We start from the raw sequence: 26517 nt of genomic DNA, 5'->3' as shown, positions 1-26517 counted from the left end.
CAGTTCTGCTCCCCTTTATTCATAAAATATAACAACACTGATAACAACTTTTCACTACTCCTGTATTTAGTACTAAAGTGATTTGTAACCCAACACCAGCCAAAGTTGATCACTATGAGCAACACCACTCTATCTGCTGGATATCTAGGCAAAGCAGGTTCATGTAAATACAGTTTGCTCCTGAAGTCTCTCCCCATCCCAGCTAGCTGTCACGGGAGAAACTCATTCAGACCCTGCTTACATCTACATATACATTCTCTAAATGTACCAAATTCATGTCAAGTCATAGTGGGGCACAATGCTGCTCTCAGTTAAAGTAATGGGAGTTTTGTCACTGACTGCAATGGCAGCAAGATCGAGCCCCAGTAAATGAAAAACACTGGATTCCAGGGTGAAATCCTGAACCTATTGAAGTCAATGACAAAATTCCTTTTGATTTCAATGGAGCTAGGATATTATCCCAGGTAGCTTAGCCATGCACTGACCTGTAATGGTCTGCTTCAGTGCATGATTTAGAAAGATATGCTGCCTGAAAGGAAACAAAATTACTGGTGCAATCACGTGACATTACAATCTTCTTCCACAGAGTCAACTAGAATGTCTTTGTTCACAACTCTCAGACACTCAAAGTCTCATGATGACTTCTGCAATGAGTGGTTCAGCAGCTACAAAATATAGTATAGAGAAAAACAGAAATGTAAGATTCGTTTTTTTGAAGTTTCCTATCCTTTTAAGTTCCAAAATTTGGCATTTCTAGCATCAACTATTTACAACAAAAAGAAGAAATCAGCTAACACAAGATTTGGAATTTGATTGGAGGGGTTAAAGATTTTAGAAAGTGCAACACTGGGGTCACTACGACCCCAATCCTGCCAAGACATGCTTACTTGTACCTCCTGCTTTGAGTAGTTCCATTGAAATCACAGTGCACAATTTAAGCACATGCATAAATCTTTGATCTGCCACTGGATCTCAGTAGGAAAGAGCTAACAGAAAATGTATCTCTACACCTACTCAATCACACTTTGGGAGAAAAGCCAAGTACCTACAATATTCAACTAAACACCCAAGCAAGTGTAATTTTATATTATTCATTAGTTTTTTTCAATTTTCTATTGTATCTTAAAACTTAAAGAATTGAGAGGGTTTTTTTTTCAAATTACAGACATTTTCAAGAAAGACAAAATGCTATTTAAAAATTGAAACGTTTTGGTTGTAAAAAGTATAGTGCTTTTGCAGCGGATGAATTCACCTTCTGACCTATTCACATTTGGAAAGACATGCAGTTTCATTACACCTCCAGTTTTCACTTTAATGGGATTTTTGGGGTGTGAAAAGAATGCAGGAATGGGCCATCATTGCACGGTGCAGTCCTCTCCCAAACTCACAGAATGAGGACTTTTGTTTACATGACTTTTAAACTCTTGAGCCCAGAGACTCAAGAGGTATTTCAGCACTTAAATCCCATGGGATTTAGGCAACTACATACATTGGAGAATCTTTGTCATTGTTCTCACATGGCCCATCTCTGCATCCAAACTGCACTACAGAGTCACCAAAAAACGTTTACCCAGTTTTCTCCACACTGAACACACGGGGGCCATGTATACAGCTCTAGAGCTATTTATGCATATGCATACATACATTGTTTTACTGAAAGCAGGGATCAGGTAAGGTAGCAGGGAAATAAGCACCATATAATTCCTACTTGGGGAAATACAGCTTTAAAAAAACAGCCCCATTTATTTTCCAAAATAAACACCGTTCAGCTTCATATCATATGTCCAGCTAAGGCACTGAAGTATAAATGAACTTTATAAACAGGTAAGGCAGTCCCCTGTTCCAGTCTTTTTACTAAGCAGTATTACAACGAAGTGCAAAAATCTTCAGTGCACTGAAAATAAAGAATTTCCTTTGGAAAACATGTGCCGCATTTACCTGTAGGATATCACTCTTGTGCATTTATGGGTTTGTCTATACTGTAATCAAAGGATATGATTATAGCTTGAGTACACATACTCCACCTAATCTAGCTATCTTGGGTCCCAGAACAGTTAACCCACAGTAGCGTGAGCTTCCCCCACGAATAATTACCCAGGGTTCTAGGCAGGCTCATACAAGCCACACTGAGACTCCTGCTGCCACAACTTCACTGCTACGGGACCTGACCTACATTAAAGCTAGCTCAGGAATGCCTACTTGACCTACAGTCATACCCTGTGGTTATGGTATAGACATACCCTAGATTTTGTCCTTTCAGACTGACAGGTGGCAAAACTAAGTAAGGAGTGTTTTCAAGTGTTCAAAAGGCCAAAAGTCACCCTGCTTGATCACAGACGGGTATAATTTTCCAGAAGCTTGTCATCAGTAGCAACAGCACTCTCTGCTCCTGCCTCTGTCTCCACTTTGACAGCTGGATTGAGCCTTGCAGGGGTGTAGTCATTTCTTCTCATATCTGTGGGAGGAAACAAATTCAGTGACATGGACAGTAACTGTTTGAAGAATATACGCAGACTATGCAAAAGCCAGATCCTGAGGGTGAGAGTAAGGGGCACGTTAACCCTATATTGTGCTAGGGTGACCAGACAGCAAATGTGAAAAACCGGGACGGGGGTAGGGGGTAATAGGACCCTATATAAGAAAAAGACCCCAAAATCGGGACTGTCCCTATAAAATTGTGACATCTGGTCACCCTATATTGTGCATTGGGGGAGAGGGAGATGCTAAACTGACCTGACTCTTTCTAAGAGAGGTCAGCCCAGAGTGGGAGGAGATGCACTAGAGGAGGACCCATGGATAGGCAGAGGGGGTGGGGAACTTACACAAATGTATTCTCCACTGTCCTACACTACTAGTTAATCATTTGCAAGTCCTGCCCCTTCCTCCTGCATCCCAATATCCATTGGCCACAGAGGCAAGCAACCCTATTCAGAATGAGGCAGCTATTGAAATCAGAGTATTTTTCATTAGAAAAAAAAAACATAGATAGCAATTCTCTGTCTTTCATCCGACACCATATTACAACACTTTTCACCCAGAACTGCAAATATTTTTGACACTCTGAGCCCCATAAAACAGATCTGATCTACATCACAATGAAAAGTACATTTCTAACAAATATAATTTATGTGATAGGTGGTTCCAAATACATAGAAAGCAAAAGCTGTGATATATGGAGCCAAGTTTGAAGGCAACATCTGCAAGCAGAGAAAGACTCATGGAGATCTCTCTGTGGGCTGCTGCAATGCTGATTTTTACGGATTTTCTCAGACCCTTATTTAAAGGCTAAAAATTATTGCTGTGGTAACTATATTGATCCCGCTGGAAAGTGATCTATTGTTTTCCATGGAGAAGAAAGTAATTTAATGTGTGTTTAATGGTAGGGGTTCACATCATGAACTCCAGACCTCTGACTGATGGCTTCTAATTTAAAAATGATAGCCAGGCAAAAGAAAAAGGGAAGTTGAGTGCCAATCAGTGCAGCGCAACTTCATCTGTGCATGCAAAGGGAGCTCCAGATCATCAGCTTTACTGAGGAAAAAGATAACCTGTCAGTGTTACTTAATCACAACTCACCAGAGTTCTAAGTCAATACCTGTTCTTAGTCATTTCAGGACCTTTGTTATTTTGGAGTTAGAAAGTTAGACATGGACTGGAAATAAGACACAACAGTATGCCCAATATGCCACCCATACCAGCTTCTACAGAACTCTGTTCTTAAAATGGATTTGCTCAGGAACATATAAAATCTTACAGTTCATACCAGGAAGTTTCAGCTTCCTGCAGCAGGAGTTACAACAGTGCTTTGTAATGAAGTTTTTAATTGCATGTTCCCCTAGGTTTGCTGGTCCAAACACCATCCCTCCAGATCTGAAAGAAATGAGAGAATATCAGTGAGCTGAAAGTTAAAGAAAGGATGTGCTTTATGCATTATCCCCTGGAATTCTACTGTTTAGAATGTAGTGAAGCTGTTTCAGGGATAAGTTATTCAGTGAGACCATTTTTTCTATTTAGCAAACCAAAGTACAACCAAAACCTTTTAAATAAATGGGGTCAAACCTTGTCTCCAGTGCACAACTGGGGAGATTAATGAAGTTATCCTCCTTCAACTCAGCCCATGGAGGAGTACCAGGTTACTCCCTGGCTACTTCTGTAACCTCAAAGGTCCAGGAATACTAATGGCCACTGTGCTCTGTCTCCACTGGGGAGGGAATCCCTGGTGGATTTACTCAGTCCCCACTAAAACCCTCTTGACAGAATTGTGATCTATGGTGCTCAAGGGGCATGGGCTCCTGGTGTGGACCTCCCTCCACCTACCCCACAACAGGACCAGCATGGTTGTGCTGCACCAACTATTCTCCAGGCCTACAGAATGAATAGGATTGTGGGAGACATTAGGGTATAAACCAGAGCTACCAAAGAGGTGAAATTCAATGGAACTATGACCTGATTTAGGAACAGATCATTTAAACAAATACAGTTTCAGCGTTTGCAAACAGAAAGAAATTTCCTAAAACAAGAAGAACTCTATTTACACCAACACCTATTAAGAATACAGTGCGTTGCTAGTAAACAAGGCTCTTCAATTATCTGCTTCCAACTGTACTCATTTCTGTATTCCTACATTTTCTGGGAAATTCAGCAATGTAACCAAATTCATTTGTGGAAGCATATAGCATATTCTGGATGAAGCTGACAAAATAACAAATAGACTAAGATAAACCAGACATGTATTAGAAGAACTGCATAATTATAACAGATTCTTAATGTCGTTTGAAAGATCAGTGTTCATTAATTTTAATATTTCTCCACCATTATTCTCGAGGATTTAATTGACATTCTAGACATCATGGAACAGAGCACATAAGGAACACTTCCAAAGAAACTTTATGAAAGCTAATATTTTATTTTAATGACATGCAGAGTGGAAACAACACATTTTAAAATCTGAAATCAATTATAGCTCAGAAAAGCAGACCTGAAAAAAAGAATCTGAATCTCACAAATCTCTACTCTCCACACAAAAACACATCAATCACCTCAAAGGAGAGCAGCTTTCAAAAAGGGCATGGACAAAAATGGACTTTTCCCATATATATATATATATATATATATATAAAATGAATCCCCATTTCCCCTGGAGAGAAGTACAGTGGTTACAATGAAGAAACACCAGACCTAGAATGGAAGGCCTGATAACAACTTAATGTCTGGCTGAGAAGCAGAAACTGTTCCCAGGCTCATTCAAGGAAATAACACAACTAGGACTAGTTCTAGTGTCCTCTATGGCTCCTTAGTGCCACAGAAATAGAGTAGAAGCTGCAAGGTATTAAAGTGCCATCAAAGCACTTTGAATACCATGGTATGTGGTAGTCGCTTTTGGTCCAATTTGGTAAAGTGCCAACAAGTTGCAGTCATAGGGCTTGTCTACACTGGCAAGTTTTATCGCCAAAAACTGCCTTTTGGTGACAAAACAGCATGAGCCTACACACTATAATGGGACTTTTGTCGTAAAAAACGCCCAGTTTGACAAAAAACTTCCACCCCTACCAGAAACTTTTGTCTTTTCCCCTCCCTTTATTGTGGACAAAGAGCCAGTGTAGACACTGCTGACTGTTTTGTCGACAGAACTGGCTTCCGCCAGTATCCCACATTGCCTGCCCTGATTGCTCTGCTCAGTGTTTTGATCTCTGCTGCCCTGCAGGCATGCGCCCCTCCCCTTTCAAAGCTGGGGGAAGTATCTGTGTGCTGCTCCCTTTGGGGAACAAACAAAGAGTAAATCATTGGAATGCTCCTGTTCTGCCCTGCACTAGGAACACAGCAGCAGGCAGACTGCTGCTGCAAGGGGAGGGAGACAGACTGCCGTGCTGCTTTGCCCTTCCTCAGCACCGAGAGCTCACAGAGCTACTCATGATGCTGCTCTTGGCAGCTGAGGGGGCTGTGGGAGAACTCGGAGAGAATCCCAAGATGCACAGCGATCAGCTCTTCCCTCCCACAACACTGCACTGTGGGATACATACCCCCGGTGCATTGCTCACCCTGTCGATGATGGTGTCCCCAGTGTGGACATGAGCTGTCGACAGAGGGAGCAAGTGTGAACCCCTTTGACGATTTTTGTTTTGTCGACTTTTGGGTATCGACATAAGTTTTGTCAACAAAACTTGGTAGCGTAGACAAGCCCTTAGGCACTCTTGTAAGTAAAGCAGCATGCCTGTGCTAATGCAGTGTGAGTCCGTCCCCCGCAGTGCCTAGACCACAACAAAGTTGAGGAGTCTGAGCTGCCTCTGAACTAATGGACCTCGTCTGTCAGCTCAAGCTATACTGGCTCATGCTTTCAGATATGGAGGTCCTGCATTCAAGCCACGTAGATGGCCTGTTCAGCACATTGAAGGGAAGCCTAGTTCTGTACAAATGCGCTAGAAAAGTTTTATTTTGGCCCTTCAGATACATGCTGATGGCTCTTCAGACACCTCTGCTTGCTGGTGTCCCAACCGCCTACCTTGGCATCTGCGTGGAGATAGTGGGAGTTCTAACTCCTACTGCCTTTAACCACAGCCATCTCCTTTGTCTTATATCTTTTTATACCCTCCTGTGGCATGTTTTTCTTGCTACAAGCCTGTTCGTCAGCTCTCTCAGTATGTAAGTTATGCCAGGCTAATGCTGCTCATCCTTATTTGCTAACTCGAAACATAAACCCCTATTTACAGCACCTCTGAATCTGCATCGCTGTCATGATGCAACTCCTGTGCCTGCACATGCCTTATAGGCATAGCCTTGTGCTGTTGGTAGTGAAAATTGCTAGATCCTGTCAGGAGCACCAGGAGGCACTATTCATCAGAGAATTCCCTCCAGAGCTCTGGTGTACAGCAAAACACATGAGATTGCAGGGACTGAAACTGTGTCTGGAAACTGGCCCTGTATTTTCCTGGCAATAAAGTTTCAGCTATTTATATTTTGGCCTGGAATCCAAACTGCATCAATTTTCACACTGCACACCTCATGTACCGCACACATAGGTCACATCCTTGGCTGACTTTGATCAGTTTAGCTCTGTTGAAGTCAATGAAGCTATGCTGATTTACAGCAGCTAAAGATCTGGCCCTGGGTTTAGTATTGGCCACCCTTTCTAAATACTTCTGTAATTTTCATCACTGAACTAGTGTATAGAAAACTACAGAACTGTTGTGAGAAATATCATCATGCCATCATAGAGGGACGGGTCTTGGCATTGAAAACTCCATTTTAAAAGCAATGGTAGAATGCACGAAAGAAAAGACCCATTATGAGATAATGGCATAAATCTCCCACACAAATTACTTTAAAAATGAATCCCAGAATCAATGGAACTAAAGAAACAACACATTAATAATAATTATAATGATTATTATTAGTACTAAAATATGCACCAGCCCCGTCAGTCAGATGTCACCCACTCTCTTATGGTATCTAAGAGAATGTGAGCTCAAAGACATGCCTTTGAGTCTTGCTAGCAACTTTTCAAGCAGCATGCAATTTTTGGAGAAATAAGTCATCGATAAAGGAAAACATAAAACAGACCCCAATACTCTGGAATTTTTCCCTTGTGAGTGAGTGAAGGAGAAAGTTAAGAGTGAATTTTAAAGATTTTTTTTTTTTAGGAAGTATATCTCTGGAATGATCACTTTACACAAGTATATTGCTAGCTGCATACAAGCGCCATCTGTAGCTTCATTGTCATATTCTCTCAGATCACCAAGTCAAAACAACACTATTTTGCTTATTGCAGTTCTTAAGATTTCCCCTAACACATGAAGAGCAAGCTGGTTTTTTTGCTTCATTAATCAGTGTCTGCTATAACTCATCTTTAGCTAGCATATCGAATGCCTTTTAAATGCAAACCATATAACTCGTTTTTATTAATCTGGGTGTAATGCTTTAAGTGTCCATAAATGATGGAAGGTACTTACCCTTCATAACTGGAGTTCTTCAAGATGTGTGGTTCCTATCTGTATTCCACTGTGGGTACACATGCATTCCATGTGCCTGAGTATCCATTGGTCCATGCCCTTGCTCTCCTGATGCTCTGTGCTGATTGCGTAAGGGGAAAAGTCAACCAACACGTCTCCAGATCCTCCTCTTAGCACAAATCAGAGATGATCCTTAGCAGAGAGAAAGGAGGGCACATAGCGGAATACAGATAGGGACCACACATCTCGAAGAACTCCAGTTACAAAAAGTATGTAACTTCCCTTTCTTCTTTGAGTGCTGGTCCCTATGTGTATTCCACTGTGGGTGACTGACAAGCAGTACTCAGTGAGAAGGAGGGTGCAATGATGGAGGAGGTCTCGTTGTTTGTAGAACCACTGCTTTCATTCCACTATGGCAACAAACAGCCGGGTGACTTTCCAATCTGTTTAGTTCTCTATAGGTAAAATGCCAATGATTATCTCACATCAAGGGAATGAAATCTTTTCCTTTGCTGGCAGCGTGGGGTTTTGGGAAGATCAGAAGTAAGTGGATAGTCTGGTTTATGTGAAATTCCAAAACTACTGTAGGGGTAAATTTTGGATGTAGTCATAGCAAGACTTTGTCATTATCAAATAGTGTGTAATAAGGATCTGCCGTTAGGAACCCCAGTTCACCTGTCTGCCTGGCCAAGGTGATGGCAATGAGGAAAGCAACCTTCACAGACAGATGAAGCATTGAACAGCTAGCCAGGGCGTTGAAATGTGGCTTGAAAAGTGATGAAAGTACTAAATTAAGGTCTCATTGAGGGGTTAGTTTTCTTATTGGTAGGAAAGCTCTAATTAAACACTTTAAGAACCTAGAGGTGATTGGATGAGTAAATACAGAGAGTCATTTATTGGAGGGTGACATGACCTGATTGCCTATAGGAAAACCCGCATCGAGCTAAGGGAAAGACCCATCTTCTTGAGGGTAAGGAAGTAATCAAAGATATCAGGACTACCTATTGTAACAGGAGACATACTGTGGTGCCGGGCCCAGACAGAAAAATGCTTCCACTTGGCTAGGTGACATTTTCTGGTGGAGTCCTTTCTGCTTTAGTGAGAACGGCTTGCACAGTTTCTGAATAGGAATGTTCTAGATCCGACACCCATCCAAATACCAACCCGTGAGGTGAAGAGCTTCTCGGTTGGGATTTCTGATCATGAGTCAAGAGGTCCTTGAAGGGATGAATGCTGGTGGATAGCTGGGCCGACATATGCAGGAGACCTGGGAAGCAGAACAGTTCAGGCCATTTGGACACAATGAAAATGGTTCATGCTCTGTGCTGTCAAATCTTTCGCAAGTAGTGGTATAGGAGGAAAGGCATAGTTCAAATGGTCTATCCAAAGAAGTAGGACAGCATCACCACTGAATAACTGGCCCTGAGCTCCCTTGCAACGGTATGTGCTGTACTTCCCATTTGTCTGGGAGCAGGTCCCAGGTAGGCTCCCCCTGAGCAAAGGTGCTGTTTACCACTGAGCTGTGTGACACCCACTTATGATCAGTGGCAAAGTACCTGCTGATGCTGTCTGCCAGTGAATTTTGGGCTCCAGGGCAGTACACTGCTGATAGGGTGATTGTGATTCTTCCAGTTCCATACATTGACCTCTTCTATACACAAGGCAATGGAACTTACTCCTCCCTGTTTGTTTATGTAGAATATGGTTGTCATATTGTCTGACATTATGAGAGAGCATAAGATTGAATTAATGGTAAGAATGCCCTGCATGCTTCTCCGACTGCTCTGCATTCCACAGGATTTATGTGCATTCTGGTTCCCAAGCCATCCAAGTGCACTGTGCTATGTGACTGTCCATGTGCATCCCCAAACCTAACAAGCAGGCAGCTGTGATTATTGTCCTGTTGGGTGTGGGGGATAGGAAAGGAATGCCCATGCATATTTGTGCAGAATCTTTCCACCAAATCAGAGAGGTCCTTATCTTATTGGGGATTGTCACTACAGTGTTCATGCTGTGTTTGCTCAGTATACATACTGTTTGAAGCCAAGCGTAAAGGCATGGAGATAGATGAACAGCAGTATGTAAGTAGATGATGGCATGTGACCTAGGAGAGTAAGGCAAATCCAGACCAATATCAGAGGATTGTGCATAACCTGATTTATTGGGTTGCCCATGACTTGGAATCTAAGTCATGGGGAGCTAAGCCCTTGTTTTGAATCTAAGGTCACTCCTATGAAATCTATAGTCTGAGCCAGAGCCAGGATAGACTTTTGCATGTTCACAGAGATTCCCAGGGATTCTAGGAGATGAAGCAGAGATGAGGTTGACATGACTTCTGAATATGTCCTCTCTGTAAGAAGCCAATCATGTAGACACTGGAAGATGGTAGAACCACCCAGTCTAAATTGTGTGGCTACTACAGAAAATAATTTTGTAAAGACGCTGGGTGTAGTTGGTAGACCAAACAGGAATACCCTGTATTGACAGTGGTCAGGACCCACCACAAATATGAGGAATCTACTGTGGGAAGGGTGAATATCCACTGAAAGTACATGTCTTTTATATCGAGAGTTGTGAATCATTTGTTTTTTCTAGGGATGTTATTACTGATGCCATGTGGAATTGTAGCTTATGAATGAAGACATTGAGTCACCACATGTTGACAATGGGTCTCCACCCACTTGTCTTTTTGGGACTACAAAATATTTGAAATAAAACCCTTTTCCTTGATGATAAAGAGGTACATACTCTGTTGCTCAGCATTTGTGGAGGGGTGTTATCTCCTGAAGGAGGATCTCCTCCTTTAAATGGACCTTGAAAAGGGATACAGAAGGAGGTAGTGGAGGGGGTAAAGAGAGAAACTCGATGATATAGCCAGATGGATGATATCCAGCACCCACTTGTCTGTTGTTATTGACCTCCAATTGTGGGGAAATTATGGTAGGCATCGACAAAAATGGATCTCGAAATTGGATGGAGATGACATCAACGTTAATTTGCAGTTCCCCGAAGTACCATCAAAAGAATCTTTTGGCTGGGTGACTGCAGTAGAGGTGAATGGGGCAAAGTATCTTGATTTCTGCACCTTCTGGCATATGTGAGGTAGCTCATAACAGGAACTGGTGGTAGAAAGGCTGTGATAAAGACCTCTGCTTGTAAGGTTGCTTCTGGTACTTCTTCTTCAGGGCTGGTGTATACATACCCAGGGAACAGAGGGTTGCCGCCCTAGAGTCCTTTAGTGAATGCAAAGACTCATCTGTTTTCTCATTAAAAAGATTGACTTCACTGAAAGGCAATCCTGTGCAGTGTTCTGTACCTCTCTGGGGAACCCCGCAGAGTGTTGCCAAGATTCCTGGTGCATCACTATAGCAGTCACCATGGATCTCGAACCAGCATTGACCTTTGCTTGTAACAAGGTTCCTGCAACCAATCTGCCCTCACCCAATAAGGGCTTGAAATTGAGCCCTATCCTCCTGGGGTAATTAGTTTTTACAGGCCAGGAATGTAGAATAGTTCAAAAAATCATATTTGGCCAGGAGGTCCTGGAATTTAGAAATTCTAAATTGGAGGCTGGTGGAAATAGACTCCATTGTCTCCATAAGGTCCAAATATTTGGCTTCCTCATCAGCAGAGGTGACCCCTGGTGGTGTTGTCTGGACCTTTCCATGACCACTTAGACAACCAGAAAGTTCAGGGCCAGGTGGGAAAACAAGAACTCTGTTTTCTCAGAGGGGACAAATTACAGCTTTTCTGCCCTCTTGAAGGCAGGGCACAGATAGCTGGCATATGCCATACTGGTTCCAGTATGGCCTCTCTCACTGGGAGAGCTACTGAGCTGGATCCTAAAAGCTGTAGGAGGCCCAGGAGGTTGTGTTGTGAGTCCTAGGCTTCCTCTAAGGGGATTTAGAGCTCTTCTGCCCCTCTCTGAACCAGCTTTTGGAATTGTCTGTGGTCATCAGGAAGAGACAGCAAGACTGGAGCAACCAGTTCATCCTCCTCCTCTTCCACAGGCTCAGGAGTTTCCATCTGACCTCTGGGAGGGGAGGGATGGCAAGACTCCCTGTTGACTCATACGGACTCTGGGTACTGTGCATATGGGTCCTGTGGCCCCAAGTAAGGCCTGTATGAGGGGTCAAAAGTAGATTGTCTTATATTTGTTGTGAAACACCTAGCACATTTTTTCAATAATACATATATAGTATATATAATCAACATGTGATAGTAATTACTTATTAATGTTGTGCAAATGTTTATTAATTACTAATGTTATTGATAGTACAAATAATATGAGTCATAATAATGGTTTTGGAGACAGGAGATCATGTTTTTAATTCCAATTCTGGAATTGACTTGTTCTGTGTCCTGGGCAAGTCATTTAATATTTCTGAACTTCAGTTTCCCCTTTTGTGAAATTGGGTTAATGATATGTACCCAGTACTTAGGGTACTGTGAGATCTAACTGGAGACAAGGCTTGATCCAACACTCTGATCCATACAGCAAGAGTCGTCTGTCTGTGTGGAGCCACGCGGACCTGGGGCCTCTGTGCAGGATTAAGGGCTTGTCCACACAAACATTTAGTTCACACAGAGCTGGGGTGTGAATACACCCCTGACTTGGTCTGCCACGCACTAACTGATCCGATGAGATCTAACTCTGCTTTGAAACAGGAGTAGATTAAAGTGCACTAACAAACTTTTGGTGCACATCACCAGGGTCCACATGGACAGTTAGCATGCAGTATATTCACATCCCAGCTTGCTGTGAACTCAGTGTTCAATGAAGTCAAGCCCCAAGTGTCATAATTTAAGGTCAGAAGGGGCCATCAGATCATCTAGTATGACCTCTTGTACACCCCAGGCCAGAAACAAAACCATTGTGTCTCCCCATATGGATCAGAGCCATTGTATATGAAGTGTTGTGTATATAAAAAGCACTATTAACAATCCTGTTGTGAAACCAGGAATCTTGTGTGCCCAGTCCCCTCCCCATTCTCCTAGATCATATATAATTATTCAGTTGGAACTACACCATCTGGAAAAAAACAGAACTACTACATTCAAATCAAGTATTTAACTCCCGACTAAAAAAAAAAAATAATCAAAAACACTCATTGAGAATGTAAATATCCACTTAAAATACACCATTAACTATCAATTGGCTGAAGTGAATTACATCAAACACATCGTGTTCTGAAATGACAGCTAATAAAATGACAATAAACTTACTGCTTGCCTTCAGGTTTAATAACAGATGGATCTGTAAGGACTTCCCCAACACCTACAGTAAATTAGAAGAGAGTGTTACAAGCAAAAATTGGTTTTTTTAAATATCATGTTATGAAATCATAACCAATGTAAATACCAATTTCCTCTATAGACTCTAAATTTACACTTAAGGTAGAAATAAAATGCTAAACTATTTGTTAAAAATAGACAAACGAATGCTAATTGTTCTCACCCCATTCCTGATATTACATGCTGGTCGATTTATGAATGGATAGGCTAGAAACTTACCCAAATGGTTCTATACTATGAAACCATGGAAAGAGTTGCCAAAACTGTTGTAACTACAGTAAAATGAGGCCAAATCCTGAGGCCTGTATTCATGATGAATAGCACCTTATTTCATTATTAAAATCCCGTTGATTTCAATAGGACCACTCAAGGGGAAAGGTGCTATTCAAGGTGAGTAAGAGTATCAGAATATGTCCCTTTATTTAGATGCTGTGCTGTGAGGATGCTGGGGTCTATTCTCCCCTGACCTTCTGGTGGTGGTTACAGTAGAGTTAGATAGGTAAGTCCAATCAGTGCTAATAGGCGTTTTATGGTAAATCAATGGAAGAACAGATTCCTTTGTTCTAAATTCCTCTCTTCAACCAATGCCCCATTAGCGCTTATGGGATTCTACTTTAAAAAGTCATTGCCTTATATCTGAGTAAATGATTGGGCTGCTGATGTACAGGAAAACTTCCATGAACATTAGCATCCAATTATTTTAATTCCCCTGGTCCATTCGTGACGAACTCATGTGCTGCAATGGATACAGGTAGATAGGTAAAGAATAGCTATAACTATTGTGCTCCCCGTATGTTAAAACACCTGAAAATTTCTAACACATTCCAATGACAATGGGCCTTTCTTAATACAGAATATATTTAAATAAAAGTATAATAAATATAGTTATAGATATTGTGTGTGAGAGAGAGAGATTTTTACACACACGCACATCCCTTTAGTTGCACGTTTCCAATAGACAGACTAGTCTGCCTGGAATTCCAACAGGAACAGATTTTGTGCTCTGATTAGAGAGCTCCAGTTTAGGGACAGCCAATCTAGTATGGACAAACCGAACGCTGACCCATACCTAAGTCAGACCTTTTCTCAGGTTTAAAAGAATTTTGTAAATAATTTTACTCCATTTTTTTCACATTTCTCTTTCCTGGTTTGGGATGGAAATGAGGGCCCCAGTTCTGCAAAGATTTATGCACATACTTCCCTTTTGCAGGCGAAAGCCACTGGTACTGGTCTGTCAATTTCAGGAGTATTATACTAAACCAAATTTTAAAAATGAGGGACAAGGTGTGGCTCAGTTCCAGTATGTTGTAACAAAGATACACAAAGTCCCATTATATTTCTTAATGTGAAGATAAAATCAAATGAAGGCAAGCATGGACTTAATGGTTTATTTTGCTTGACCAGGAAGTCTGACTGTAATTCACAGCTTCTGAATGCTGTAAAATGTAAATATGATAAGCTTACGTCTAGCAGTGCAAATTGCCCTTGATAGGAATGAGAACCAATGATGTTTAAACTGCGCGATGGATGGTGTTCATTTTCTGTACACTGTCAAATATTTATTTTTTTAAATATACCGTGTTCCCCTTTACACATGTGTTGTAAAGTGATCATACCACACACTGTGTTCTTTTGAGGAGCCACCAGGCTCTGTGAATAGTTCTCAGAACTTCAACTTACTTAAACTGTTTACAGTTTTATTAATGAAAAATATAAAAAATAACTGATGCCAGTTTTCAGCCTTCCGATGAGAAAAATGTGTTTTTGTTACAAATATTTAACAATCTTCATCAACATTAACATGTGAAGTGGCTTTTATACAGCCAACTGAAATGTTACTGTGCATTGTTTTAGTACACGGTGCTTGTACACCTAAACTAGATATATGGGGCCAGATGCTGTTCTCATTTACACCTACATTCAGAGTAACTCCATGGATGTCTTTGGAGTTGCTCAGGATTGACCTGGATGTAAATGGGGGCAGAATTTGCCTCTTTTTCTCTAAGTTGAATTCAACATTGTTTTCTTAGTGGCATCTCTAAGTTATATAATAAACTGTTGCATTTTGGCAGTCACCTTGCAAATCCAGGACAAGGAGCTCCCCTCGGGTGTACTCGTAGGTCCAGTGAGAGAAAGCCAACATCATCTCTTCCAGCAAATTGCTGGGGGAAATCTCATCCCCGTTGTTGTTGTTGTACTTGCAGAACTCACCCGTCATGTACTTCTCTATGGTGAGCCACTGATTGGCTGAATGGCAATATATTAAAAAAACCTCCAGAAACCTGTGGGTAAAAATGCTGTCAGTCAGGAGCTGGCAGGATGATGAGTGTCCTGGCAGTCCGGTCACAATTATTACGGAGCAAAGCAAATATACTGTGGGGCACTACTCCACTGTTTACAAACTTCAAACCTCTTAGAAAACTCTCAGCAGCAGAAGATAACAAACGGTGGATAGCAGGAATTCATTCCTGAGAGATGTAACCTACTGGAGTAGACAGTTCAGAGAATGATCTCAAAACAAAGCCATTCTGTGGACAGGAGTGTCAGTGGACAAGAAGCGTATGCTGAGTAAACCAGGAAATGCTATTGGTAGACTAGCTAATCTCTACAGCTACATCTAGGCTACGAGCTAAGGGTGTTATTCCCCTGTTCACATACACATACCTGCCCTGGATCTCACTGATCTAGCACAAGTATAAATAGCAGTGTAACTGCATTAGCGTGGGTAGCCGCGGTGGAGGCACAGGCCAAGTACGGACCCCCTGGTTTCAGGCAGGTTTGTACTTGGCACAGTTAAGCCATGACTCCATTGCCACTACTCATGCTATCTCAGCAACACTCCTATTTACGCTTGCTCTTGTTCAAGGAGAGCTAGCCCAGGTATGCGTACTCACGCAGGTGAATCACTCCCCTACCTTGCAGTGGAAGCACAGCATAAATAGATAGACTGAAGTCTTTAAGATTAATTAAAGAAATGCCCTGGAACAACAACTGCTATAAAATGCTCAGTCAGGACCCTTTTGGAAAGTTAATTTACCATCGCACACCATTTTGTAAAAGAGGTGCAAAGTTGCACTCCTTCCCCTGCAAAAGCCTGATGATAGTCTTCAAAATAACAAAAAAAATCCTCATTTTTATAAGACACACTTGGGCTCATAGGATGCACTATGTTACACCTGATAATCTACTCAGTATAAATCAGGAGAAACTCCACTAAAGTCAGTGGAATTGGGGTTTACCCCAGTGTAAAACTAATGTGAGAGGATATTTAGTGTCTAGGTTCTCTTTGTTAAGATGACTTAAATCTTCCTTTCTTCTGCAGAAAGAAAGGAGTAAAATTATGCATGCAGTTTTTTGTTTTGTTTTTGCAGGTTGGGGGGGCATTGTTTGTCTTTTTGAGGGTCTCTCAAAGTCACAGGGTTCCTCTCAAACTCAAAAACTTTCTTCAAAATAAGCCAGTCTAAAGATATCCAGTGACCAGTAATGCTCACAGTATCTAAGTAATGGGGTGAACAGGGAGAATATTCATAGACTTTAAGGCCAGAAGGGACCATCGTGAACCTCTAGTCCAGTGGTTCTGAACCTGGTGTAAACGTATCCCTGGGGTCTTCCAGGGGGTACATCAACTTATCTAGATATTTGCCTAGTTTTACAACAGGGTACATAAAAAGCACTCACGAAGTCAGTACAAACTAAAATTTCATACAATGACTTGTTTCTACTGCTCTATATACTGAAATGTAAGTATAATATTTATATTCCAATTGATTTATTTTATAATTATATGGTAAAAATGAGAAAGTAAGCAGTTTTTCAGTAATAGTGTGCTGAGACACCTTTGTATTTTTATGTTTGATTTTGTAAGCAAGTAGTTTTTAAGTGAGGTGAAACTGGGGCTACGCAAGACAAATCAGACTCCTGAAAGGGGTACAGTAGTGTGGAAAGGTTAAGAGCCACTGATCTAGTCTGACCTCCTGCATATCACAGGACACAGACCCTCACCCACCCACTTCTATAGTCAGCCCATAACCTCTGGCTGAGTTACTGATGTCCTCAACTCTACACTTAAATACGTCAAGTTACAGAAAATCCACCATTTACCATAGTTCAGATGAGCAAGTGACCCATGTCCCACTCTGCAGAGGAAAGCAAAAAACCCTCCAGGATCTCTGCCAATTTGATCTGGGGGGAAATTCCTTCCCGATCCCAAGTACTGAACCACAGTTCTATATTGCTAGTCCTAAGGGGGAAAAAATTGCTCATAAAGGTAACAAAAAACAGCATACAGTTAGATGGAACTGGCTTGTGTAGAAGTGTGGCTGCTACTGAATGAGAGATCAGAAATATACTTGTTTTCTCCCAAGAGTATTTCTGGGTACTAGGTAATGGGAATTTTTGGGGACAGGATCAAAAGCTCATGGTTTCCACATCTGATGCTGCATATTCACCCCGATGTACTAATGATATAATACAAAGAGATCATATCCATGCCCACTGAAGTAAATAGAAAGACTCCCACTGACTTCAATGGGCTCTAGATCAAGCCCTACATATAATCCTAGATTGTAACACACATGAGGTCATCATTCCCACAGAAGCACAGGTTTTAACAGTGGCATTTCTAGAAATGGTATAGAAAAAACAGGGCTGTGACCAAAACAGAAGGAAAAGTATTGGTGCACATAACAAAATATGTGCTCTAATTATGGGCCTTCAAATGTCTTGGCCCTCATACTTTCCAAACCGGACCTGCTCATCCCTCCTAAACATGAGGTTTTGCTTTTCTGAAGTGGAAAGCCATTTTCACTTTGATAAAACTTTGATGAGCAGAAGGCCTTATGTTTCCTGTCATACTCTGTAAACTTCCTCGTAAAAGAAACAGTAAAACTTTACTGAAAGGACTCAGTAGCAAATATTGATCAGCTTTACCATATGAATAAGGATCTATCGGGATGTTCAAAATATAAGCAATTCTTTACATGCACTCTCTTTTCAGGCCACTGGAAACTACCTCACATACCTGAAAGGATTTTTTCCCCCCACACTAAAGCAGCTACATCTCAGAGCAGCATGCTCAGCAGAACTGGAGACTGGCTGTTCTCTCACAAACACTTGGCTTTCCTTTTTGCTCAGTAAGGGCCTTTTCCAAACGCCACTGAAGTCAATGAGAGTCTTTCCAATTATTTTTCAATGGACTTTGTTTCAGGCCCTTCTTTCACAAACTTCTTCAACACCAACAAGCAACAGATACACTTAGAAAAAACTCTGCAATGTCTCTAATTCACGTATATTTATTTTATCTATTTATTTCAGTTTAATTAATGCCAGGCATAAGCTTTATACACTTTACAAATATTAAAAGCATGGACACAATTTCTTTTCGATTGACATCTATTAAAAAAGCTTTCCCACTCTGCCCCAGTTAATGCACTCCACCAAATTCTTTATATTTCCCCAAAATTCCCTCACCCACCCAGTCAGATGTTATCAACCTACCCCCTCCATAAAAACTACACAGAAAAAAAATAGGCCTTGAAAGACAGTCAACAAAGCTGGGCTTTGTCAGAACACAGAGAAGGGGAATAAGTTCCCTACTTGAGAGGTCTCACTGAAAAACTCCTGCCCCCAGCACCCAAATATTGCAGAAGGTTGTATTTAGTCTTTTCCATCTCACTCTTGAAAGGCAGTTTCCTTACCTTGGGGTATATGGAATGCTATGTGGCTTCAGTTGGTTGAAGGTATATATCAGCTTCTGAGCAGCCCTTTGTTGTTGTATTTCCTAAACAAAAACATATGTATAGGTATTACTTTTAAATAAGCCTATTAAGAAAGACCAGAATATATAAAGAAAGGGAGTCTTCCTTACTAATCATAAATAGGAGATGGATTTTTCCATGCCCCTCTCTCCAATAGGGTAGTAACAATAATTAAACAGCAGGTCACTCCAGGCTGGAAGTGTTTACATGTACCAAACCATTTCATACCTGCCACACTGGACTGGACAGTTTTCTGCAGGTTTATACTTACCCGCAGGCACAGATGTAGCACTGTACCCTCCTGAAAGATCGTCTGCCATGTCTGAACCACCTCAGGAAGAAATGACTTCACAATGAAGGCTTGTCCCAACTTCAATACATCGTTCTCAGACCAGGTACAAATGACCTTCATGGCTCTCCGGAGACCTCCATCCATCTCCTCCTGGGACAAGACCTGGATCATTGCAGCCATCCCACGCTGTGACCAGGATGACATGCTTTTATCTAGGTTCAAAGGCGAACTCTCTTCTAGCTTATAGATTGTCACCTCCTCTCCAGCTGAGGTCAAAAGAAGTTTTATTTATAAATATCACAAATCATAGCAACACCATTTGAAACTTACATTTCTTCCCCTAAAATAGCATATAACTTTCTCACTTTACAGTACTTACCAATATGGGTTTCCACTATGCTAGAAGAGAAACTGTATTCCTGAAATATCATCCAGAGTCTTCTATTGTTCACTAAAGGTGATGTTCAACCCTGTTCAGAGGGCCAGCACAAGACCTATGTACCCCTTAAATTACATTGTCTCTTTGTACTGGCCTTCTTCATAGGGATGAATTCCAGCCTTCAGACATGCTTCAATACAAGCAAACTGAGTTGACTTAAACCAGTGGATCTTATCAAATACAACTGTGGTCATTTTCTTCTTTTCAGTGGCTTTTCTCAGTGTCAGCAGACTTGCTGGATTTTATGGATGATTGGGTCTAAATCTTTTCTTTTAAACACCAGTCTCTTATCTATAATTGGTTAAGCTGAAATTAAATAAAAATGTGCTGAGACTTTCTCTCTCCCTCTTAGTCTGTATTTGCATAAAAGAAGAATATTTAGCAAGATTTTTTTTATCTTACAGAAAACAATTAAGATAGATACTACTCATACCGCTTTTCCCTTTTGATCTTGCTTGCTTGTAAGAAGTAACACCTTTAGCTTCATGACAATTGTAAAAGCCAATGGCTAGATTTTACCACCCTTACTCACACTGAGTAGCACTTTGCGCCGTGACAGTCCCATTGATTTCAGCTGGGTTATTTGAGAAATCAGGCACTAATCAACATGAGCAAGAGAAGCAGAGTCTGGCCCAAACTAACCCACACAGCTGGGAACGAGTCCTCTGAATCTAGAAAAAACATCAGCTTTCCTATACTATTTAGGGTTCTGTTTTAATATAAACTAAGGGTAACTAGAAGAAATTAAGACAAATAAGCCTGGAGATTTAAGTTTACTATTTTAGATTAAGAATTTGACCTTGTGCCTAGAAATTCCCGTGTCATCTCTATTGCACAAAATTTCAGAAATTCTATTCCACTCAACAGCATCATTTTGCATGCAGAAGGCATTTGGTGAGATTCAGCTCAATCTTACACTCTGTCTCACTATGTAGTTATAACGGTATTCTACCCTTGACAGGTGGAAAACTATTCATTATTATCTTCCATAAGCTAATATAACAGGCCAGAGTTTTAAAGCCTGCCCTCCCTTTTTGTGACTGAGATTATTTGCAGAGGCAGTTGATGTAATATGGACATACAAGCATCTGATCTGTGAACACCTTCAGGTACTTAATATCTTTAACATTGCCTGGAGACACAAATAATTACAGGTGCCACAAAGGAAGCCAGGTATGAGCCAGGCTGAAAATCAGGCCCATTGTGTACAAATGTTCAATTGAATAGAATACTGACCAGAATTATTGATAGAATAATTACACATTTACAAGTACCATTTCTATGTCTTAAGTTCTTTTTATACAACATCCAATGGACATATTCTGCAGTAATGGTCCCAGACATGAGGGATCTGATTCTCCGCTCCATTACACAGATCTTATATCAGCTCCGCTAATGTTGAACCAATTTAAGAGAGTGAAGAATCCGGTCCTAAGTTTTATCATCAAGATGTGGCAGTGTTTGGAGGGCGATTACTGTAGAATACTGCATTGTTTCCTTAATAAAACAGGAACTGCTAATAAAATGGATAAAAGAATAAAAATCCTTCAAATTCTGTATCTGTCAGTTTTATTGTTTGGCAATCTCTCCACACAAAGGAACTCCGCAAGCGGAGGGTGGATTTAAAAACCATACAAAAAAAACCACACAAATCATGGGTGAGGGAGAAGCAGGGTGAAGAGAAGCCAAGAGGAAAGGGGAGACTTGAAGGAGAGACATGAGCTGACACATTAGATTTCAGTCTCGGCTCATCCTCGGAGACTGGTCTCACGAATTGGCCTGGAAGAAGGACCTGGATCCACAAAGGAACTTAGGCTTTGCAACACTCAGCATTGCAATGCCTAACTTTAGGCACCTAGAAAAATCACTGGAACAACACTGCGAACCACAAAGCCTGAGCTAGGCACCTGGGCTCCCTACACAATGAATGGGGAGAGACAGTGAATGAATGAATGAATGAATGAATGAAATCCACAAAAGCCAGCATGCTAGGTGGGGAGCCACTAAGATAACAAATGGGAGATGCCAACAATAGGGGTGCATCCTAAGATCTTCTCCTCTCAGGGTGTTTGGCACATAAGTACAGGCTGCAGGGAGGTATTTATCTATCTATCCCAGTGGTTGGAGCACTCACTTGGGAAACCCAGGTTTAATTTCTCCCTCTGCCTCCTGGGGAGGAAAGATATGAACAGGGGTCTCCCCAGTTTCAGGAGAGTACTTTAGCCACTGAGCTATGGGATATTCTGATGTGTGGGGCTCCCTAAGTCTCTCATGTTGAAGTTGTGGATAAATAATTAAGGAGTCATTGGACTAGGGGAACTGGACCCTGGGTCTCCCAGGTGGATGCCTTAACCACCAGGCTATAGAGTCATGCCCTTTGGCCCAGAGTGGTGGTTACAGAAGTTGTTCCTTTCAGAAAATAAATGTAAGTTATATCTACCTAAATTAATCCAACCTATGAGGTTTCTTCACTGTGTTCTTTAAAAAATAATCCGTGCTGTGATTATAATCCATTCAAAACAGAATAGAGAAACTGGCACTCACCAAAGAACTGGACCGGCGTAAATGGTATAGTCTGAGCAAGCCTCATTAAGTTGTTCCTTTCAACAGCTGCAAACAAAATCGACAGTTCCGCTATGCTGAGCTAGCATTGGCTTGGCTGATTTTCAGAAATATTTGACAGTGTTTTATTGTAATATTACAAAAACAAGTACATTTTGTTGTGACCAGCCTTCCCTCTAGCTATGTATATAGCCTCTACCACTATAACACCTGAGCATCAACTAAGTGATTATGGATTTAGCCTCACAGTATCTAAGAAGCAGAGAAGTACTGTTAGCCAGAGTTTCCAGAGGTGTGAACTGAGGCACAGAGAGATTAAGTGATTTACCCAAAGTCACACAGGAAGTCTGTGGTAAAATCCAGAACTGAACCCAGTTTCGCTGAGTCCCATCCACTGCCGCAGACACAAGTCCATCCTTGCATTACAGATGAAAAAAATTAACCCAGAAGCCTCCAAAAACATCTTATTTTGGTCAGATTCTAGATTGCGTTGAAAAATATCACCTAATTAAATAACATGCCCAGATATATGCTGAGTCAAATATGTTGCTGGCATAATATTATCAAAGTCAGTGGAGTTGTGCCTGTCCATGGAATGAAAAAAAATGGATACTATTCATTGTAACTATGGCACAATCTCTGAACTTCAGATACCTGTATACTTGCTTATGTTTTATCCAAGGTTTCTCATGAAAAGGTCTAAGGTAGTATGGTAGACAGGGACATCTGCTGGTAGGTTCTGGACAAGTCTCCTCACCCAAAAGCACAGAAACCTGTAGCTTTGAAGCAATCTCTGCACATTTTCAATTTAGGAATCGAACAGCACAGTGGGCAATCAGTGTCCAAATGATTTATTCCCTGCCAGACTTCCAGTGAGTTCATAAGTATATAAACACAGATTAAGGAGTACAGTACAAATTAACTGAAGAAATCCACTCCAGCAAGCCAGAAGAAAGAGGGAAATTGCAGGGAATACTGTCCTTCATACAGATGGGAGCCGATAGCTATGAACTAACCAGTGCCCCTGTCTTTTCTGGGCATTACAGCTCAGTTCCTGAAGTTTTCACCAGTTGTAAAACTAAGTTTTTTACTGCCAACGTCTAGTTTTTTCTTTATGATCATTTGCCAACCAACACCTGAAATGGCCTCAATACCGTGTTAGGTATGAAATTAATATACAGCTTTCACTGGGGTGGGCCCTTGTGTGACTCTACAAAGTGGGAGCCACAGAAGATGACAGGAAAAGAATTAATGTGCTTGTGTTACGGATTCACAGGGTCTGGTGTGCCAGACCCCCAAGGAGCCACACAGTTCCATAGGGGCAGGCCCTTGGCTTCCATGACTCCAAAACTGGGCCTTTGCATGCTAGCAATTCTTGTCTCTCTCTCTGTGGCTCCCTGCAGTGAGTCCAGCCAACTGTGGGAGACGTGTTCTTTACCCATTCAGGACACAATATGCTGAGTAAGTATTTGAAAAGGCTGCCTGGTGTCACAGCAAAGCAAGGTAACAATTTATTAGTCACCTGACATATTGACTCTGAAAGCCCTTAGGTGGGCAAACTTTTTGGCCCGAGGACCACATCGGGGTGTGAAACAGTGTGGAGGGCCAGGTAGGGAAGGCTGTGCCCCCAAAACAGCCTGGCCCCCACCCCCTATCCGCCCCCTCCCACTTCCCGCCCCCCTCAGAGCCCCCGACCCATCCAATCCCCCCTGCTCCTTGTCCCCGACTGCCCCCTCCCAGGACCCCCCCACCCCAAACCGCCCCCCCTGGGATCCCAGCCCCTATCCAACCCCCTGTGCTCCCTGTCCCCTGACTGCCCCCCAGTGTCTATCCACCCCCCCCCCCGACAGGCCCTCGGGGGACTCCCACGCCCTATCCAACCCCCCCTGTTTCCCAACCCCTGACCGCCCCATCCAACTGCTCCCTGTCCCCCCGGAAGCCTCTACCCAACCCTGCCACTGCCGCACGTGCATGCCGCCGCTGCCACCCCCTTACATTGCCACTCAGAGCGGCAGGAGCTCGCAGCCCCGCTGCCCGCACAGTGGCGTGGCTGCGAGGAAGTGGGGACAGAGGGGGAGGGGCCGGGGGCTAGCCTCCCTGGCCAAGAGCTCAGGGGCCAGGCAGGATGGTCCTGGGGGCTGGATGTGGCCCGCGGGCCATAGTTTGCCCACCTCTGCCTTAGGTCAATTGGAAAGAAAAGGTTAAGACATAGTCTAAACAGTCTAAATCCAGTGAACCCTTGAGCCATGCTGCTGTAGGAACCATTTCTGCTTCCTTTCTCTGTCTCTGTTCCTTTGTCTTCAACCCAGGTGAGAATCCGGTCTCTCTAGGCATATGTCTGCACAGCAACTAGACACCCATGGCTGGCCTGTGCCAGCTGACTCAGGCTCTCAGGGCTTGGGCTGCAGGGCTGCCTCTTTGCTATGTAGACTTCTGGGATCAGGCTGGTGCCCAAGCTCTAGGAACTTGAGAGGTGGGAGGGTCCCAGAGCTCGGGCTCCAGCGTGAACCCAGAATGAAGTTACACAGCAATGAAACAACCCTGCAGCCGAGCCCAAGTCGGCTGGCATCGGCCAGCCACAGGTATCTAATTGCTGACTAGCCATTCCCTATGAGCTCATCTCTTAACACAGCTACTTGACTCCTTTCCCCTGTGTTCTCCAGGGCCTTTGCTCTGCTCTTGGCTACTACTGCCTAAGGGTTTGTCTCCACTGCAATGTAAACCCAGAGTTAGTAGAACTTGAGTTAGCAGACTCTGGATTTGTTAACCTAGGACGTTAGTGTCTACACGCATTTGTAACCTCAGGTTAGGAATTGCTGAACCCTGGGTCCCAACCTGAGGTTCCAGCATCTACACTGCATTATGCCAACTTGAGTCCTGCCACCCATATCCTAGGCTTCCGAGGACCCTCCCAAAATGTGGCCGCTCTAGCCCTTTGTTCATGGTGTAGTGTGGGAAAACTTGACTGTCCACCAAACCTGACTGTCCAGAGAACAAAAAAAGTCCAACTGTGGGATTGTGGAATGCTTTTAGTGGATGCCAAGAGCATGAGTCCTGTCAGGCTGCATCTACAGTGCAAAGCAATAGGGCTTGAATCCTGGGTCCCAGCTTGATACAGGCTCAGACCCTCCACTCACGTGGGGTTCTGGGACTCTGGGTCCAATCCCTGGGTTAGCACGATTTATGTGTAGATACATGGAAGGAGAGTTAGGCTTGAGCCTGAGTGTGAACCTTGGGCTTATACTGCAGTGTAGACATACCCTAAGTGTGAATATCTCAGACACTAGGATAGCCATTGTCTCTTCTGGATCCTCCATTCAATGCATAGGCTTTATTCAGTTTGTTAGTGACTCTGATTTCCAATCAGATAGCTACATGAGTCCAACACCTTGTCCCTTTCATCTATATTCAATTCATATTAGTACAAAGCACAGAGGGAAACTGAGGCATGCATAAGAATAAAAAAATATTACCAGAATTTCCACAGCTTAAAATCCGGTGCAGTTGCTCAGCTGTCATTCAAGTACCTCCTGCTTACCTGAATAATGATGGTGCAGGTCCTGAGGTGTTTTCAAGGAGACTGAGATTTCTGAAATTATTTTAAAAGGATCATTATGTTAATTATGGTAGCAGAGATAAATGCATGATTTTGAATTTATTCCCTTCAAGTTTGTCATGAAACAGATTAATCAGAATTACTGGCTCAGCATTCTAAAGAGAGGAATCACTAATTGACATTAAGTATGTTGTAATGTATGGTATATGTTGGCAGTTTTCAGTTATCAATTTAATATAGCCATCCGACTTATTTATATAAGGAAATGAAGGGAGACTAGCAATATTAACCTCAAGGATATGTTGTTTCTCTAAACCAGTTACACCTCTGGGATGTTAAAAGCACTTTCCTGTCCATCATGCTTCACAGAATCCCAAAGGCATGATTTTTGCAACTCTATACCTAGTCATTATGCATTCCATTAACTGTACTATTACATTGAAGTTATAATAATACAGGTCCAGTAACCTATGACATCTAAAATGCTGTAAAAATATAAACAAGTAATTTATTGGCAAAATTAATTTAAAGAGACTCTGTCAAGTCAAATTTGGTCCCAAATCTATGTTTTATAAAACAAGCTGTTATATTATTTAAGACTTATAGAAATGTTTCCATTATCTGTTTTAATTTATTTTGTTCCAGTTTACTTTTGTTCCAGTAAAGGAAGT

General features: G+C 42.1%; 1 protein-coding gene across 1 annotated transcript in view; it reads right to left on the bottom strand.

Moving 5' to 3' along the window:
* Positions 1-2330: 2330 nt before the first annotated feature.
* TRPM6 (transient receptor potential cation channel subfamily M member 6) overlaps positions 2331-26517 on the bottom strand; it is a 146598-nt gene continuing 122411 nt past the window's right edge. Inside the window, exons 32-39 of the mRNA XM_074953237.1 lie at positions 25829-25879; positions 22273-22338; positions 19269-19555; positions 18938-19020; positions 15318-15523; positions 13173-13224; positions 3764-3870; positions 2331-2455 (exon numbers count right to left, since the gene is read on the bottom strand). Coding sequence (XP_074809338.1) covers positions 2331-2455; positions 3764-3870; positions 13173-13224; positions 15318-15523; positions 18938-19020; positions 19269-19555; positions 22273-22338; positions 25829-25879 — 977 coding nt within the window. The remainder of the gene's footprint in view (positions 2456-3763; positions 3871-13172; positions 13225-15317; positions 15524-18937; positions 19021-19268; positions 19556-22272; positions 22339-25828; positions 25880-26517) is intronic.

The sequence above is a fragment of the Natator depressus genome, chromosome 5 (assembly GCF_965152275.1).
Source record: "Natator depressus isolate rNatDep1 chromosome 5, rNatDep2.hap1, whole genome shotgun sequence".
NCBI classification, from domain to species: Eukaryota; Metazoa; Chordata; order Testudines; family Cheloniidae; genus Natator; species Natator depressus.
Note: the sequence above shows the minus strand (reverse complement) of the source record. Positions and strands in the feature narration are given on the sequence as shown.